Below are 17,323 nucleotides of genomic sequence, written 5' to 3' on the forward strand. Positions count from 1 at the left end.
GTGACACAGACAGAAGGGAGCTATGTGTCTGTCTCTCCCCCGCAGGGTGACACAGTGACACAGACAGAAGGGAGCTATGAGTCTGTCCCTCCCCCCGCAGGGTGACACAGTGACACAGACAGAAGGGAGCTATGAGTCTGTCCCTCCCCCCGCAGGGTGACACAGTGACACAGACAGAAGGGAGCTATGAGTCTGTCCCTCCCCCCCGCAGGGTGACACAGTGACACAGACAGAAGGGAGCTATGAGTCTGTCCCTCCCCCGCAGGGTGACACAGTGACACAGACAGAAGGGAGATATGAGCCTGTCCCTCCCCCCGCAGGGTGACACAGACAGAAGGGAGCTATGAGTCTGTCCCTCCCCCGCAGGGTGACACAGTGACACAGACAGAAGGGAGCTATGAGACTGTCCCTCCCCCCGCAGGGTGACACAGTGACACAGACAGAAGGGAGCTATGAGCCTGTCCCTCCCCCGCAGGGTAACACAGTGACACAGACAGAAGGGAACTATGAGCCTGTCCCTCCCCCGCAGGGTGACACAGACAGAAGGGAGCGATGAGTCTGTCCCTCCCCCGCAGGGTGACACAGTGACACAGACAGAAGGGAGCTATGAGCCTGTCCCTCCCCCCGCACCCGCAGGGTGACACAGTGACACAGACAGAAGGGAGCTATGAGTCTGTCCCTCCCCCGCAGGGTGACACAGTGACACAGACAGAAGGGAGCTATGAGCCTGTCCCTCCCCCGCAGGGTGACACAGTGACACAGACAGAAGGGAGCTATGAGCCTGTCCCTCCCCCGCAGGATGACACGGTGACACAGACAGAAGGGAGCTATGAGTCTGTCCCTCCCCCGCAGGGTGACACAGTGACACAGACAGAAGGGAGCTATGAGCCTGTCCCTCCCCCCGCAGGGTGACACAGTGACACAGACAGAAGGGAGCTATGAGTCTGTCCCTCCCCCCACAGGGTGACACAGTGACACAGACAGAAGGGAGCTATGAGTCTGTCCCTCCCCCCGCAGGGTGACACAGTGACACAGACAGAAGGGAGCTATGAGTCTGTCCCTCCCCCCGCAGAGTGACACAGACAGAAGGGAGCTATGAGCCTGTCCCTCCCCCCGCAGGGTGACACAGTGACACAGACAGAAGGGAACTATGAGTCTGTCCCTCCCCCCGCAGGGTGACACAGTGACACAGACAGAAGGGAGCTATGAGTCTGTCCCTCCCCCCGCAGGGTGACACAGTGACACAGACAGAAGGGAGCTATGAGACTGTCCCTCCCCCCGCAGGGTGACACAGTGACACAGACAGAAGGGAGCTATGAGCCTCCCCCTCCCCCCGCAGGGTGACACAGTGACACAGACAGAAGGGAGCTATGAGTCTGTCCCTCCCCCCGCAGGGTGACACAGTGACACAGACAGAAGGGAGCTATGAGTCTGTCCCTCCCCCCGCAGGGTGACACGGAGCCCCTCCCCCCGCAGGGTGACACGGAGCCCCTCCCCCCGCAGGGTGACAGTGACATTCTGTATCTCCTGCTCTCTCTCTTTTCTTTTTCTCACACTTTTTTGTCACTCACTACCACGCATCTGTTCCCCATTACCCCCCCCCCCCTCACCCCACCCCCTCCTCCCTCCCTCCCTCTCTCCCCTCCTCTCTCTCTCCTCCCTCTCTCCCCTACTCTCTCTTCTCCTCCTCACACTAATCTCGTTCACTGCCCTCTGCACACACACAGTTTCTCTCTGCTACACCGCCGGACACTGCACCATGGTCCACTTACTCTTCCACTGCCTCACCATGATTTTGGGGGTCTGCTGGGGTCAGGTCCCCGATACACCAACCCCCAACTACACCAGGTAAGGAGAGAGCAATAAGGCACTTCAGGGGGCAGGTTACCCCTTCCTAGCTACTTCTCACTGTGTCTCTAGTGCTGCTATAAGAGTAGAGGGGACAGGGACAGAGAGAAGGAGGAGAGGGGACAGTGACAGAGAGAAGGAGGAGAGGGGACAGTGACAGAGAGAAGGGGGAGAGCTGAAAGTGACAGAGAGAGGGAGGAGAGAGGACAGTGACAGAGAGAAGGGGGAGAGGGGACAGTGACAGAGAGAAGGAGGAGAGGGGACAGTGACAGAGAGAGGGAGGAGAGGGGACAGTGACAGAGAGAAGGAGGAGAGGGGCAGTGACTGAGAGAAGGAGGAGAGGGGACAGTGACAGAGAGAAGGGGGAGAGCTGAAAGTGACAGAGAGAGGGAGGAGAGAGGACAGTGACAGAGAGAAGGGGGAGAGGGGACAGTGACAGAGAGAAGGAGGAGAGGGGACAGTGACAGAGAGAGGGAGGAGAGGGGACAGTGACAGAGAGAAGGAGGAGAGGGGACAGTGACAGTGAGAAGGAGGAGAGGGGACAGTGACAGTGAGAAGGAGGAGAGGGGACAGTGACAGTGAGAAGGAGGAGAGGGGACAGTGACAGAGAGAAGGAGGAGAGGGGACAGTGACAGAGAGAAGGAGGAGAGGGGACAGTGACAGAGAGAAGGGGGAGAGGGGACAGTGACAGAGAGAAGGAGGAGAGGGGACAGTGACAGAGAGAGGGAGGAGAGGGGACAGTGACAGAGAGAAGGAAGAGAGGGGACAGTGACAGAGAGAGGGAGGAGAGGGGACAGTGACTGAGAGAAGGAGGAGAGGGGACAGTGACAGAGAGAAGGGGGAGAGGGGACAGTGACAGAGAGAGGGAGGAGAGAGGACAGTGACAGAGAGAAGGGGGAGAGGGGACAGTGACAGAGAGAAGGAGGAGAGGGGACAGTGACAGAGAGAAGGAGGAGAGGGGACAGTGACAGAGAGAAGGAGGAGAGGGGACAATGACTGAGAGGAGGAGGAGAGGGGACAGTGACAGAGAGAAGGGGGGGAGGGGACAGTGACAGAGAGAGGGAGGAGAGAGGACAGTGACAGAGAGAAGGGGGAGAGGGGACAGTGACAGAGAGAGGGAGGAGAGAGGACAGTGACAGAGAGAAGGAGGAGAGGGGACAGTGACAGAGAGAAGGAGGAGAGGGGACAGTGACAGAGAGAAGGGGGAGAGGGGACAGTGACAGAGAGAGGGAGAAGAGGGGACAGTGACAGAGAGAAGGAGGAGAGGGGACAGTGACAGTGAGAAGGAGGAGAGGGGACAGTGACAGTGAGAAGGAGGAGAGGGGACAGTGACAGAGAGAAGGAGGAGAGGGGACAGTGACAGAGAGAAGGAGGGGAGGGGACAGTGACAGAGAGAAGGAGGGGAGGGGACAGTGACAGAGAGAAGGAAGAGAGGGGACAGTGACAGAGAGAGGGAGGAGAGGGTGACAGATAGGAGGAGGAGAGGGGACAGTGACAGAGAGGAGGAGGAGAGGGGGCAGTGACAGAGAGATGGAGGAGAGGGGACAGTGACAGAGAGAAGGAGGAGAGGGACAGTGACAGAGAGAAGGAGGAGAGGGGACAGCGACAGAGAGAAGGAGGAGAGGGGACAGCGACAGAGAGAAGGAGAAGAGGGGACAGTGACTGAGAGAAGGAGGACAGGGGGCAGTGACAGAGAGAAGGGGAGAGGGGACAGTGACAGAGAGGAGGGGGAGAGGGGACAGTGACAGAGAGAAGGAGGAGAGGGGGCAGTGACAGAGAGAAGGGGGAGAGGGGACAGTGACAGAGAGAAGGAGGAGAGGGAACAGTGACAGAGAGGAGGAGAGGGGACAGTGACTGAGAGAAGGAGGAGAGGGGGCAGTGACAGAGAGAAGGAGGAGAGGGGACAGTGACAGAGAGAAGGAGGAGAGGGTACAGTGACAGAGAGAAGGGGGAGAGCGGACAGTGACAGAGAGGAGGGGGAGAGGGGACAGTGACAGAGAGAAGGAGGAGAGGGGGCAGTGACAGAGAGAAGGGGGAGAGGGGACAGTGACAGAGAGAAGGAGGAGAGGGAACAGTGACAGAGAGGAGGAGAGGGGATAGCGACAGAGAGAGGGAGGAGAGGGGACAGTGACCGAGAGAATGAGGAGAGGGGACAGTGACAGAGAGAGGGAGGAGAGGGGACAGTGACAGAGAGAAGGAGGAGAGGGGACAGAGAGAAGGAGGAGAGGAGACAGTGACAGAGAGAAGGAGGAGAGGGGACAGTGACAGAGAGAAGGAGGAGAGGGGACAGTGACAGAGAGAAGGAGGAGAGGCGGACAGTGACAGGGGGACGGAGAAGAGGGGATAGTGACAGAGAGAAGGAGGAGAGGGGACAGTGACAGAGAGAAAGAGGAGAGGGGAAAGTGACAGAGAGAAGGAGGAGAGGGGACAGTGGCAGAGAGAAGGAGGAGAGGGGACAGTGACAGAGAGAAGGAGGAGAGGGGACAGCGACAGAGAGAAGGAGGAGAGGGGACAGTGACAGAGAGAAGGGGGAGAGGGGACAGTGACAGAGAGAAAGAGGAGAGGGGAAAGTGACAGAGAGAAGGAGGAGAGGGGACAGTGGCAGAGAGAAGGAGGAGAGGGGACAGTGACAGAGAGAAGGAGGAGAGGGGACAGCGACAGGGAGAAGGAGGAGAGGGGACAGTGACAGAGAGAGGGAGGAGAGGGGACAGTGACAGAGAGGGGACAGTGAGGGGACAGTGACAGCGAGCGTGCGCAGGCGTGCTGAGGATGTCCTGAGAGGGGGCTCCCGCGAGCGTGCGCAGGCGTGCTGAGGATGTCCTGAGAGGGGGCTCCCGCGAGCGTGCGCAGGCGCGCTGAGGATGTCCTGAGAGGGGGCTCCCGCGAGCGTGCGCAGGCGTGCTGAGGATGTCCTGAGAGGGGGCTCCCGCGAGCGTGCGCAGGCGTGCTGAGGATGTCCTGAGAGGGGGCTCCCGCGAGCGTGCGCAGGCGCGCTGAGGATGTCCTGAGAGGGGGCTCCCGCGAGCGTGCGCAGGCGCGCTGAGGATGTCCTGAGAGGGGGCTCCCGCGAGCGTGCGCAGGCGCGCTGAGGATGTCCTGAGAGGGGCTCCCGCGAGTGTGCGCAGGCGTGCTGAGGATGTCCTGAGAGGGGGCTCCCGCGAGCGTGCGCAGGCGCGCTGAGGATGTCCTGAGAGGGGGCTCCCGCGAGCGTGCGCAGGCGCGCTGAGTATGTCCTGAGAGGGGGCTCCCGCGAGCGTGCGCAGGCGTGCTGAGGATGTCCTGAGAGGGGGCTCCCGCGAGCGTGCGCAGACGTGCTGAGGATGTCCTGAGAGGGGGCTCCCGCGAGCGTGCGCAGGCGCGCTGAGTATGTCCTGAGAGGGGGCTCCCGCGAGCGTGCGCAGACGTGCTGAGGATGTCCTGAGAGGGGGCTCCCGCGAGCGTGCGCTGGCGCGCTGAGTATGTCCTGAGAGGGGGCTCCCGCGATCGTGCGCAGACGTGCTGAGGATGTCCTGAGAGGGGGCTCCCACGAGCGTGCGCAGGCGTGCTGAGGATGTCCTGAGAGGGGGCTCCCGCGTGCGTGCGCAGGCGTGCTGAGGATGTCCTGAGAGGGGGCTCCCGCGAGCGTGCGCAGGCGTGCTGAGGATGTCCTGAGAGGGGGCTCCCGCGAGCGTGCGCAGGCGTGCTGAGGATGTCCTGAGAGGGGGCTCCCGCGAGCGTGCGCAGGCGTGCTGAGGATGTCCTGAGAGGGGGCTCCCGCGAGCGTGCGCAGGCGCGCTGAGGATGTCCTGAGAGGGGGCTCCCGCGATCGTGCGCAGACGTGCTGAGGATGTCCTGAGAGGGGGCTCCCACGAGCGTGCGCAGGCGCGCTGAGGATGTCCTGAGAGGGGGCTCCCGCGAGCGTGCGCAGGCGTGCTGAGGATGTCCTGAGAGGGGGCTCCCGCGAGCGTGCGCAGGCGCGCTGAGGATGTCCTGAGAGGGGGCTCCCGCGAGCGTGCGCAGGCGTGCTGAGGATGTCCTGAGAGGGGCTCCCGCGAGCGTGCGCAGGCGCGCTGAGGATGTCCTGAGAGGGGGCTCCCGCGAGCGTGCGCAGGCGTTCTGAGGATGTCCTGAGAGGGGGCTCCCGCGAGCGTGCGCAGGCGCGCTGAGGATGTCCTGAGAGGGGGCTCCCGCGAGCGTGCGCAGGCGTGCTGAGGATGTCCTGAGAGGGGGCTCCCGCGAGCGTGCGCAGGCGCGCTGAGGATGTCCTGAGAGGGGGCTCCCGCGAGCGTGCGCAGGTGCGCTGAGGATGTCCTGAGAGGGGGCTCCCGCGAGCGTGCGCAGGCGTGCTGAGGATGTCCTGAGAGGGGCTCCCGCGATCGTGCGCAGGCGTGCTGAGGATGTCCTGAGAGGGGCTCCCGCGAGCGTGCGCAGGCGCGCTGAGGATGTCCTGAGAGGGGGCTCCCGCGAGCGTGCGCAGGCGCGCTGAGGATGTCCTGAGAGGGGGCTCCCGCGAGCGTGCGCAGGCGCGCTGAGGATGTCCTGAGAGGGGGCTCCCGCGAGCGTGCGCAGGCGCGCTGAGGATGTCCTGAGAGGGGGCTCCCGTGAGCGTGCGCAGGCGCGCTGAGGATGTCCTGAGAGGGGGCTCCCGCGAGCGTGCGCAGGCGCGCTGAGGATGTCCTGAGAGGGGGCTCCCGCGAGCGTGCGCAGGCGTGCTGAGGATGTCCTGAGAGGGGGCTCCCGCGAGCGTGCGCAGGCGCGCTGAGGATGTCCTGAGAGGGGGCTCCCGCGAGCGTGCGCAGGCGCGCTGAGGATGTCCTGAGAGGGGGCTCCCGCGAGCGTGCGCAGGCGTGCTGAGGATGTCCTGAGAGGGGGCTCCCGCGAGCGTGCGCAGGCGTGCTGAGGATGTCCTGAGAGGGGGCTCCCGCGAGCGTGCGCAGGCGCGCTGAGGATGTCCTGAGAGGGGGCTCCCGCGAGCGTGCGCAGACGTGCTGAGGATGTCCTGAGAGGGGGCTCCCGCGAGCGTGCGCAGGCGTGCTGAGGATGTCCTGAGAGGGGGCTCCCGCGAGCGTGCGCAGGCGCGCTGAGGATGTCCTGAGAGGGGGCTCCCGCGAGCGTACGCAGGCGTGCTGAGGATGTCCTGAGAGGGGCTCCCGCGAGCGTGCGCAGGACGCGCTGAGGATGTCCTGAGAGGGGGCTCCCGCGAGCGTGCGCAGGCGCGCTGAGGATGTCCTGAGAGGGGGCTCCCGCGAGCGTGCGCAGGCGCGCTGAGGATGTCCTGAGAGGGGCTCCCGCGAGCGTGCGCAGGCGTGCTGAGGATGTCCTGAGAGGGGGCTCCCGCGAGCGTGCGCAGGCGTGCTGAGGATGTCCTGAGAGGGGGCTCCCGCGAGCGTGCGCAGGCGCGCTGAGGATGTCCTGAGAGGGGGCTCCCGCGAGCGTGCGCAGGCGCGCTGAGGATGTCCTGAGAGGGGCTCCCGCGAGCGTGCGCAGGCGCGCTGAGGATGTCCTGAGAGGGGGCTCCCGCGAGCGTGCGCAGGCGTGCTGAGGATGTCCTGAGAGGGGCTCCCGCGAGCGTGCGCAGGCGCGCTGAGGATGTCCTGAGAGGGGCTCCCGCGAGCGTGCGCAGGCGCGCTGAGGATGTCCTGAGAGGGGGCTCCCGCGAGCGTGCGCAGGCGTGCTGAGGATGTCCTGAGAGGGGGCTCCCGCGAGCGTGCGCAGGCGCGCTGAGGATGTCCTGAGAGGGGGCTCCCGCGAGCGTGCGCAGGCGCGCTGAGGATGTCCTGAGAGGGGCTCCCGCGAGCGTGCGCAGGCGCGCTGAGGATGTCCTGAGAGGGGGCTCCCGCGAGCGTGCGCAGGCGTGCTGAGGATGTCCTGAGAGGGGGCTCCCGCGAGCGTGCGCAGGCGTGCTGAGGATGTCCTGAGAGGGGGCTCCCGCGAGCGTGCGCAGGCGCGCTGAGGATGTCCTGAGAGGGGGCTCCCGCGAGCGTGCGCAGGCGTGCTGAGGATGTCCTGAGAGGGGCTCCCGCGAGCGTGCGCAGGCGCGCTGAGGATGTCCTGAGAGGGGGCTCCCGCGAGCGTGCGCAGGCGCGCTGAGGATGTCCTGAGAGGGGGCTCCCGCGAGCGTGCGCAGGCGCGCTGAGGATGTCCTGAGAGGGGGCTCCCGCGAGCGTGCGCAGGCGTGCTGAGGATGTCCTGAGAGGGGCTCCCGCGAGCGTGCGCAGGCGCGCTGAGGATGTCCTGAGAGGGGGCTCCCGCGAGCGTGCGCAGGCGCGCTGAGGATGTCCGAGAGGGGGCTCCGCGAGCGTGCGCAGGTGCGCTGAGGATGTCCTGAGAGGGGGCTCCCGCGAGCGTGCGCAGGCGCGCTGAGGATGTCCTGAGAGGGGGCTCCCGCGAGCGTGCGCAGGCGCGCTGAGGCGCTGGATTTTCAGCCGACATCAGAATTTGTATCTGAGCGCGCTGTCGGCTGAAACCTCCAATCACAGCGAAGCAGCGTCACCTAGACGTGGGCGCTTCGCGGGCTATTGGCCCCAGTTCGTCAGTGCTCCGCCTCCCGATCGCGCACCGCCTCAGCGCGGAGGAGAACTGTCGGTGCTTCTATGGATGCAGCCTAAGATAGACAGACAGAGAGACAGACACAGACAGAGAGACAGACAGAGACAGAGAGACAGACAGAGACAGACAGAGACAGACACAGACACAGACAGAGACAGACAGAGACAGACACAGAGACAGAGACAGACAGATAGGCAGAGAGACAGACACAGACACAGAGACAGGCAGAGACAGACAGAGAGACAGACAGAGACATACACAGAGACAGACAGAGACAGATAGGCAGACAGAAACAGACAGGCAGACAGAGACAGACACAGAGACAGACAGAGACAGGCAGAGACAGTCAGACAGACAGGCAGAGACAGGCAGAGACAGGCAGAGACAGGCAGAGAGACAGACAGAGACAGGCAGAGAGACAGACACAGAGACAGACAGAGACAGGCAGAGACAGGCAGAGACAGACAGACAGACAGAGACAGACAGACAGACAGAGACAGGCAGAGACAGGCAGAGAGACAGACAGAGACAGGCAGAGAGACAGACAGAGACAGGCAGAGAGACAGAAACAGAGACAGACAGGCAGACAGAGACAGACACAGAGACAGAGACTGACAGGCAGACAGATACAGAGACAGACAGAGACAGACAGACAGACAGAGACAGGCAGAGAGACAGACAGAGACAGATAGGCAGACAGAAACAGACAGGCAGACAGAGACAGACACAGAGACAGACAGAGACAGGCAGAGACAGACAGAGAGACAGACAGAGACATACACAGAGACAGACAGAGACAGATAGGCAGACAGAAACAGACAGGCAGACAGAGACAGACACAGAGACAGACAGAGACAGGCAGAGACAGTCAGACAGACAGAGACAGACAGGCAGAGACAGGCAGAGAGACAGACAGAGACAGGCAGAGAGACAGACACAGAGACAGACAGAGACAGGCAGAGACAGACAGACAGACAGAGACAGACAGACAGAGACAGGCAGAGACAGGCAGAGAGACAGACAGAGACAGGCAGAGAGACAGACAGAGACAGGCAGAGAGACAGAAACAGAGACAGACAGGCAGACAGAGACAGACACAGAGACAGAGACTGACAGGCAGACAGATACAGAGACAGACAGAGACAGACAGACAGACAGAGACAGGCAGAGAGACAGACAGAGACAGGCAGAGAGACAGACAGAGACAGACACAGAGACAGACAGGCAGACAGACACAGAGACAGAGACTGACAGGCAGACAGAGACAGACACAGAGACAGACAGGCAGACAGAGACAGACAGGCAGACAGAGACAGGCATACAGAGACAGGCATTCAGAGACAGACAGGCAGACAGAGACAGACAGGCAGACAGAGACAGACAGACAGACAGACACAGAGACAGAGACTGACAGGCAGACAGAGACAGACAGGCAGACAGAGACAGGCATACAGAGACAGACAGGCATACAGAGACAGACAGGCATACAGAGACAGACAGGCAGACAGAGACAGACAGGCAGACAGAGACAGAGACAGACAGGCAGACAGACAGACACAGAGACAGAGACTGACAGGCAGACAGAGACAGACAGGCAGACAGAGACAGACAGGCAGACAGAGACAGACAGGCAGACAGAAACAGACAGGCAGACAGAGACAGGCATACAGAGACAGACAGGCAGACACAGACAGGCAGACAGAGACAGGCAGACAGAGACAGAGACAGACAGGCAGACAGACAGACACAGAGACAGAGACTGACAGACAGGCAGACAGAGACAGACAGGCAGACAGAGACAGACAGGCAGACAGAGACAGACAGGCAGACAGAGACAGACAGGCAGACAGAGACAAACAGGCAGACAGAGACAGACAGACACAGAGACAGATAGGCAGGCAGAGACAGACAGACACAGAGACAGGCAGGCAGACAGAGACAGACAGACAGACACAGAGACAGACAGGCAGACAGAGACAGACAGGCAGACAGAGACAGAGACAGACAGACACAGAGACAGACAGGCAGACAGAGACAGACAGGCAGACAGAGAGACAGACAGGCAGACAGAGACAGACAGGCAGACAGAGACAGACAGGCAGGCAGGCAGACAGAGACAGGCAGAGAGACAGACAGAGACAGACAGGCAGAGAGACAGGCAGACAGACAGAGACAGACAGACAGGCAGAGACAGGTAGGTAGATAGATGTATTTTAATCTGCCCCCTTTCCCTCTCTTGCTCCCCTTCTCTCTGTCTGCTTCCCTTTCCCCCATCTCTCTCCCTCTCTCTCACATCACTCTCACCCTCCCCTTTATTTTTCTCCCCTACCTCTCCTCTCCCCCTCTCTCTCTCACACACACACACATCACTCTCCCTTTCCTCGTTCCCCCCTCCACTCTCTCCTCTTCTCTCACTGCCCCTCTCCCTCCTCCTCTCCCCCTCTCCCTCCTCCTCTCCCTCTCCCCATCTCTCTCTTGCTCTCCCCTCCCTCTCTCTCTCTCCCCTCCCTCTCTCTCTCTCCCCTCCCTCTTTCCCCACTCTCTCCCCTCCCTCTTTCCCCACTCTCTCCCCTCCCTCTTTCCCCACTCTCTCTCTCCTTGTCTCTCCCACTCTGCCCTCCCTCTTCCCCCTTCCTCTCACCCCTCTCTCTCCCCTTTCTCTCCCCTCCCCTCTCTCTCCCCTCTCTCCTCTCCCTCCCTCCCCTTTCCTTCTCCTCCCTCTCTCTCTACCCCCTCCCTCTCTACCCACTCTCTCTCCTCCTGTCTGCACTCCCCTCTCTCTTGCCCCTCTCCTCCTCTCTCTTGCCCCTCTCTCTCCTCCTCTCTCCGCCCCTCTCCCCTGTCTCTCCCCATCTCGCTCTTGCTCTCCCCTCCCTCTCCCCCATCTCTCTCCTCCTCTCTCTCTTGCACTCCCCTACCTCTCCCCACCTCTCTCTCTCCCCTCCCACTCTATCCCCCTCTATCCCCCTCTCTCTCTCACTCTCGCCTCCCTCTCCCCCCTCTCTCTTGCCCCTCTCTCTCCCCTTACACTTTCTTTCTCCCCCTATCCTCTCCCCCCCTCACTAAACACACAGGCTGTATAATTATCGGTTGCAGTAATACCATAGTATGTGAGGAATTCAGAGAACTGAAATGAACTGAAGCTTCCCCGCCCCCCCCCTCTCCCCTGCCCCCCTCTCTCCCCTGCCCCCCTCTCTCCCCCGCCCCATCTCTCCCCTCTTTGCCCCCCCCGCCTCCCTCTCTCCCCCCTCTTTCCTCCGCGCCCCCTCTCCCCCCGCCTCCCTCTCTCCCCCGCCCCCCTCTCTCCCCCGCCTCCCTCTCTCCCCCGCCCCCTCTCTCCCCTCTCTCCCCCGCTCCCCTCTCTCCCCTCTTTCCCCCGAGCCCCCTCTCTCCCATCTTTCCCCCGTCCCCCTCTTCTCCCCTCTTTCCCCCGCACCCCTCTCCTCCCGCGCCCCCTCTCCCCACCATGCCCCCTCTCCCCCCCGTGCCCCCTGGCCCTCCAACCTCTCTACCCCTCCCCCGTCCCCCCCCCGTCCCCCTCTCTCCCCCTCCCCCTCTCTCCCCTCTTTCCCCCCCCCCCCACCTCCCTCTCTCCCATCTCTTTCCCCCGCGCCCCCTCTCCCCCCGCCTCCCTCTCTCCCCCGCCCCCCTCTCTCCCCCGCCCCCTCTCTCCCCTCTCTCCCGCCCCCTCTCTCCCCCGCTCCCCTCTCTCCCCTCTTTCCCCCGAGCCCCCTCTCCCCCCCGCCCCTCTCTCTCCCATCTTTCCCCCGCCCCCCTCTCTCCCCTCTTTCCCCCGCACCCCCTCTCCTCCCGCGCCCCCTCTCCCCACCATGCCCCCTCTCCCCCCCGTGCCCCCTGGCCCTCCAACCTCTCTACCCCTCCCCCGTCCCCCCCCCCCCGTCCCCCTCTCTCCCCCTCCCCCCCATCCCTGTATCTCATCTCCGTGTGTGTGTGTGTATCTGTAGCTCTGTATGTGTTTGTGTGTGTGTGTGTGTATCTCCCTGTGTGTGTGTGTGTATCTGTGTGTGTGTGTGCGTGTATCTGTGTGTGTCTCCGTGTGAGTGTGTTTCCCTGTGTGTGTGTGTGTGTGTGTGCGTGTATGTCTGTCTGTGTGTATGTGTGTGTATCTCTGGGTGTGTGCGTGTACTGTATGTCTGTGTGTGTATCTCTGGGTGTGTGTGTGTCTCCCTGTGTGTGTGTGTGTGTGTATCCGTGTGTGTGTATCTGTGTGTGTGTGTGTGTGTGTGTGTGTGTGTGTGTGTGTGTGTGTGTGTGTGTGTGTGTGTGTATGTCTGTGTGTGTATCTCTGGGTGTGTGTGTCTACCTGTGTGTGTATGTGTCTCCCTGTGTGTGTGTGTGTGTGTGTGTGCGTGTATGTTCGTGTGTGTGTATGTGTGTGTATCTCTGGGTGTGTGTGTCTATCTGTGTGTGTATGTGTCTCCCTGTGTGTGTGTGTGTGTGTGTGTGTGTGTGTGTGTGTGTGTGTGTGTGTGTGTGTGTGTGTGTGTGTGTGTGTGTGTGTGTGCGTGTATGTCTGTGTGTGTGTATGTGTGTGTATCTCTGGGTGTGTGTGTCTACCTGTGTGTGTATGTGTCTCCCTGTCTGTGTGTGTGTGCGTGTATGTCTGTGTGTGTGTATGTGTGTGTATCTCTCGGTGTGTGTGTCTCCCTGTGTGTGTGTGTGTGTGCGTGTATGACTGTGTGTGTGTATGTGTCTCCCTGTGTGTGTATGTCTGTGTGTCTGTGTATGTGTGTATATCTCTGGGTGTGTGTGTCTCCCTGTGTGTTTGTGTGTGTATGTCTGTGTGTGTGTATGTGTGTGTATCTCTCGGTGTGTGTGTGTGTCTCCCTGTGTGTGTGTGCGTGTATGTCTGTGTGTGTGTATGTGTCTCCATGTGTGTGTATGTCTGTGTGTGTGTGTGTGTGTGTGTGTGTATATCTCTGGGTGTGTGTGTGTGTGTGTGTGTGTGTGTGTGTGTGTGTGTCTCTGTGTGTGTGTGTGTGTGTGTGTGTGTGTGTGTGTGTGTGTGTGTGTGTGTGTGTGTGTGTGTGTGTGTGTGTGTGTGTGTGTGTGTGTGTGTGTGTATGTCTCTGTGTGTGTGTATGTGTGTGTAACTCTGGTTGTGTGTGTCTCCCTGTGTGTGTGTGTGTGTATGTGTCTCCCTGTGTGTGTGCGTATGTCTGTATGTGTGTATGTGTGTGTGTATCTCTGGGTGTGTATGTGTCTCCCTGTGTGTGTCTCCCTCTCTCCCTCTCTGTAATACGCAGAGATGTTTATATGCTCGCTGTGTGTGTGTGTAACTCTGGGTGTATGTGTCTCCCTGTGTGTGCGTGTGTCTGTGTGTGTGTATGTGTGTGTGTATCTCTGGGTGTGTATGTGTCTCCCTGTGTGTGTGTCTCTCCCTCTCTCCCTCGCTGTAATACGCAGAGATGTTTATATGCTTGCTGTGTATACACAAAGGCTCTTTATTCGGGCTGTGGTGTATACACAGGGAGCATATATACATATATTTATACTCTTCAAACCTGTTTAATTCCTTCTACATCACAGACGCCAATTCATAAATTCAGAGAGAGCGCTCAGCCCTGAAACGCCTCCCGCCTCCTAGTATAAGACCTTAATATCCTAACCCTGCAAACGCTCCACTGGGAATATATACCTTCAGGGCTCGTGGGGGGTTATTAGTGAGGGGGGGTATTAGTGAGGGGTTAGTAGTGGGGGATTATTAGTGGGGGGTTATTAGTGTGGGGGTTAGTAGTAGGGGTTAGGGATAGTGGGTTGGGTTAGTATTAGTTGGGGGTTATTAGTGTGGGGTTATTAGTGGGGGGTTTAGTAGTGGGGGTTTAGTAGTGGGGGTTAGTAGTAGGGGGTTGTCACGGGAGACCAATGCTTTTAACACAAAAATACCCGGATCCTTTGATTGAGCAAAACGTGAGATAAAATAAATTGTAATTTATTCACACAATGAACATACACAGCTTAATTTATAAAATAATACGAAAATACACTTATTTAGTTACGATGTTAACTCTGGTTACAGGAAAGATCTTAGATTAAATCTCAGGTGAATCTTTTTACAGCATGTTGAATCTACCCCCTGATTGGCTGCACGGACTTTAAAACCTCACAAGTCCTATCTTTACACCGCGCAACCAATCGCGGCGTGGGAACAAAACATCCCACCTATTGACAAGGTTCGCCCATACTTCAGGGAGCCTGGCAGAGGCTTCAAGGTATGCTGCGAGCATGTGCGAACTTCGCCCTTAAGCTGATTAGCATACCTAGCCAAGCCCACCTCCCTGGTGACATGTTGTCTGCCTTTTCCCCTGACACCTGGTCATATGTCAGGGAAAACTATTTACCTCTCTCCCTCCCCACTCAACACTTGACAGTGTCAGTTTCTTTGAACTACTAGACACAGGGGGACTGAATCAGCAGGGTGGATTTAGAAACCTGAGTCTAATTATGCATTGCTTACTCACTGGGGTTTCCTGCCATTCATTTTAAAGCCTAGTACTCACACTTTAAGTGTTACCTCCTGTTCTGGCCTGAATGAAAAATCCCCTTATGTCTATAATGTTAAAACAGTTAAAATGGGGTAACTTTAATTCATCAATTTTTATAAGGCTTTATAAAAAATTGTGTGATAACCTTTTTAATGGTTTTACCGCAGCAGCACTCACCTCAAAAACTCAGCGCTCTAGGACGTTCCCAGCCAAAGTTGCCTCTGCTTATGCGCTATGCAAAAGGCTGCTAGTTTTTATAAACCTTTTTTCTTTGTTGCGGTTGGCAGTGAAACACTATTGCAATGCGCACACACGATACAGAACTGATACAATGTAACTCCCGGTAATGATGTGGTTCTCTCATGCTTAGCGGGACGCACACAGACAATTATAATGCATTTCCCCTCTTCTCTCTCCACCCCTCACTCACACCTTTTCTCCCCTCACTCACATTCTATTCCCCTCTTTCTCTCTCCACCCCTCACTCACACCTTCTCTCCCCTCTCTCACACTCTATCCCCCTCTTTCTCTCTCCATCCCTCACTCACACCTTCTCTCCCCTCTCTCACAACTCTATCCCCCTCTTTCTCTCTCCACCCCTCACTCACACCTTCTCTCCCCTCACTCACATTCTATCCCCCTCTTTCTCTCTCCACCCCTCACTCACACCTTCTCTCCCCTCTCTCACACTCTATCTCCCTCTTTCTCTCTCCACCCCTCACTCACACCTTCTTTCCCCTCTCTCACACTCTATCCCCCTCTTTCTCTCTCCACCCCTCACTCACACCTTCTCTCCCCTCACTCACATTCTATCTCTCTCCCCCCTATCTCCCCCCACTTACTCACACGCTATCTGTCTCCCCCCCTCACTCACACTATATCTCTCCTCCTATCTCTTGCACCCCTCGCTCACACTTTCCCCCTCCTTACTGATACTATCTCTCCCCCTTCACTCTCTCCCTCCTCCTCCTCCTTTCCCTTTCTCTCCCACTCTATCTGTAACCCTCTCTCTCTCCTTCTCCAACTTGCTCTCACGTTCTCTTTCTCCCTCTGTCTCTCTCTTCACCTCATTATCTCTCTCCCCCTTTCCCCCTCGCTCTCCTTTGTCTCTTTTCCGCACTATCTCTCTCCCCCAACTATCTCTCTCCCCCAACTATCTCTCCCCCCCCCACTCTCTCTTTCCTGCACTATCTTTCTCCCTCCTTCTTTCTCTATCTCTCCTCCCCTCTCTCTCCCCCATTACAACCACTCCCTCTCTATCTCCCCTTTCCCTCCCTCCCTCCTCTCTTCTCTCTCCCTCTATCTCCCCATTCCCACCCCTCCCTCTCCCCTCTCTATCTCCCCTCTCCCTCCCTCCTCCCTTTTTCTCCCCTCTCCTGCTCACTATCCCTCCCTCTCTCTCCCCCCATCCCTACCACTCCCTCTCTATCTCCCCTCTCCCTCCATCCTCCTTCCCTCTCTCTCCTCTCCTCCCTTCTCTCTCTTCTTTTTCTCTGTCTCTCTTCTTGTCTTTTCTCTCTCGTCTCTCTCTCTTCTCACTCTCCTCCTCTCTTTTACTCTCTCTCTTTTCTCTCTCTTCTCTCTCTCTTCTCTCTCTCTCTATGTCTCCTCGTGTTTAACCCTTTGTATTATTGTCAGGCCGGTGTTTCTGTGCGGAGGGGACATTACCGGGGATTCTGGGTACATCGCGAGTGAGGGGTTCCCCAATTATTACCCGCACAACAAGAAGTGCGTCTGGAACATCACGGTAACATATTATATATACTGTATATATATATCTAAAAGTGGGTGGGGGGGGAGATGGGTGGGGGGGGGAAAGAATGTTAGAGGGGGGGGGAGATAGAGACAGAGAACAGGGGAGCAGAGGGAGAGGGGTTGAGTGAGAGAGTGGATGGAGATAGAGGGGGAGCGGGGTGGAGGGAGAGAGAGGGGAGGGAGAGAGAGGGGGGGAGATAGAGACAGGGGGAGAGAGAGACGGGGGAGGGTGGGAGAGGAGGGAGATACAGACAGAGGGGGAGAGAGGGGGGAGGGAGAGAGAAGAGGGAGAGAGACAGAGGGGGTAGAGAAAGAGACGGGGGGAGATAGAGACAGAGGGTGGAGAGAGAGAAACAGGGAGGGAGAGAGAGAGAGAGACGGGGAGGGAGAGAGAGGGGGGAGATAGAGACAGAGGGTCTAGAGAGAGAAACGAGGAGGGAGAGAGAGAAACGGGGGTTGGAGAGATAGAGACAGAGGGGGGAGAGAGACAGAGGGGGGAGAGAGACAGGTGAGGGAGAGAGAGACAGAGGGTGGAGAGAGAGAAACAGGGAGGGAGAGAGAGAGACGGGGAGGGACAGAGAGGGGGAGATAGAGACAGAGGGTGGAGAGAGAGAGACAGGGAGGGAGGGAGATGGGTGATGGACGGGGTGGAGAGAGAGACGGGGAGGGAGAGGGGGTGGAGAGAG

At 59.0% G+C, this 17,323-nt stretch overlaps 1 protein-coding gene across 1 annotated transcript in view; it reads left to right on the forward strand.

Annotated features, from left to right (window-relative positions):
• The first annotated feature begins 1,660 nt into the window (after window positions 1-1,660).
• LOC142486147 (procollagen C-endopeptidase enhancer 2-like) overlaps window positions 1,661-17,323 on the forward strand; it is a 55,477-nt gene continuing 39,814 nt past the window's right edge. Inside the window, exons 1-2 of the mRNA XM_075584804.1 lie at window positions 1,661-1,848; window positions 16,521-16,629. Of these exons, the coding sequence (XP_075440919.1) occupies window positions 1,760-1,848; window positions 16,521-16,629 (198 nt within the window). The 5' untranslated portion in view covers window positions 1,661-1,759. The remainder of the gene's footprint in view (window positions 1,849-16,520; window positions 16,630-17,323) is intronic.

The sequence above is a fragment of the Ascaphus truei genome, unplaced genomic scaffold (genome assembly GCF_040206685.1).
Source record: "Ascaphus truei isolate aAscTru1 unplaced genomic scaffold, aAscTru1.hap1 HAP1_SCAFFOLD_752, whole genome shotgun sequence".
Lineage (NCBI taxonomy): Eukaryota > Metazoa > Chordata > Amphibia > Anura > Ascaphidae > Ascaphus > Ascaphus truei.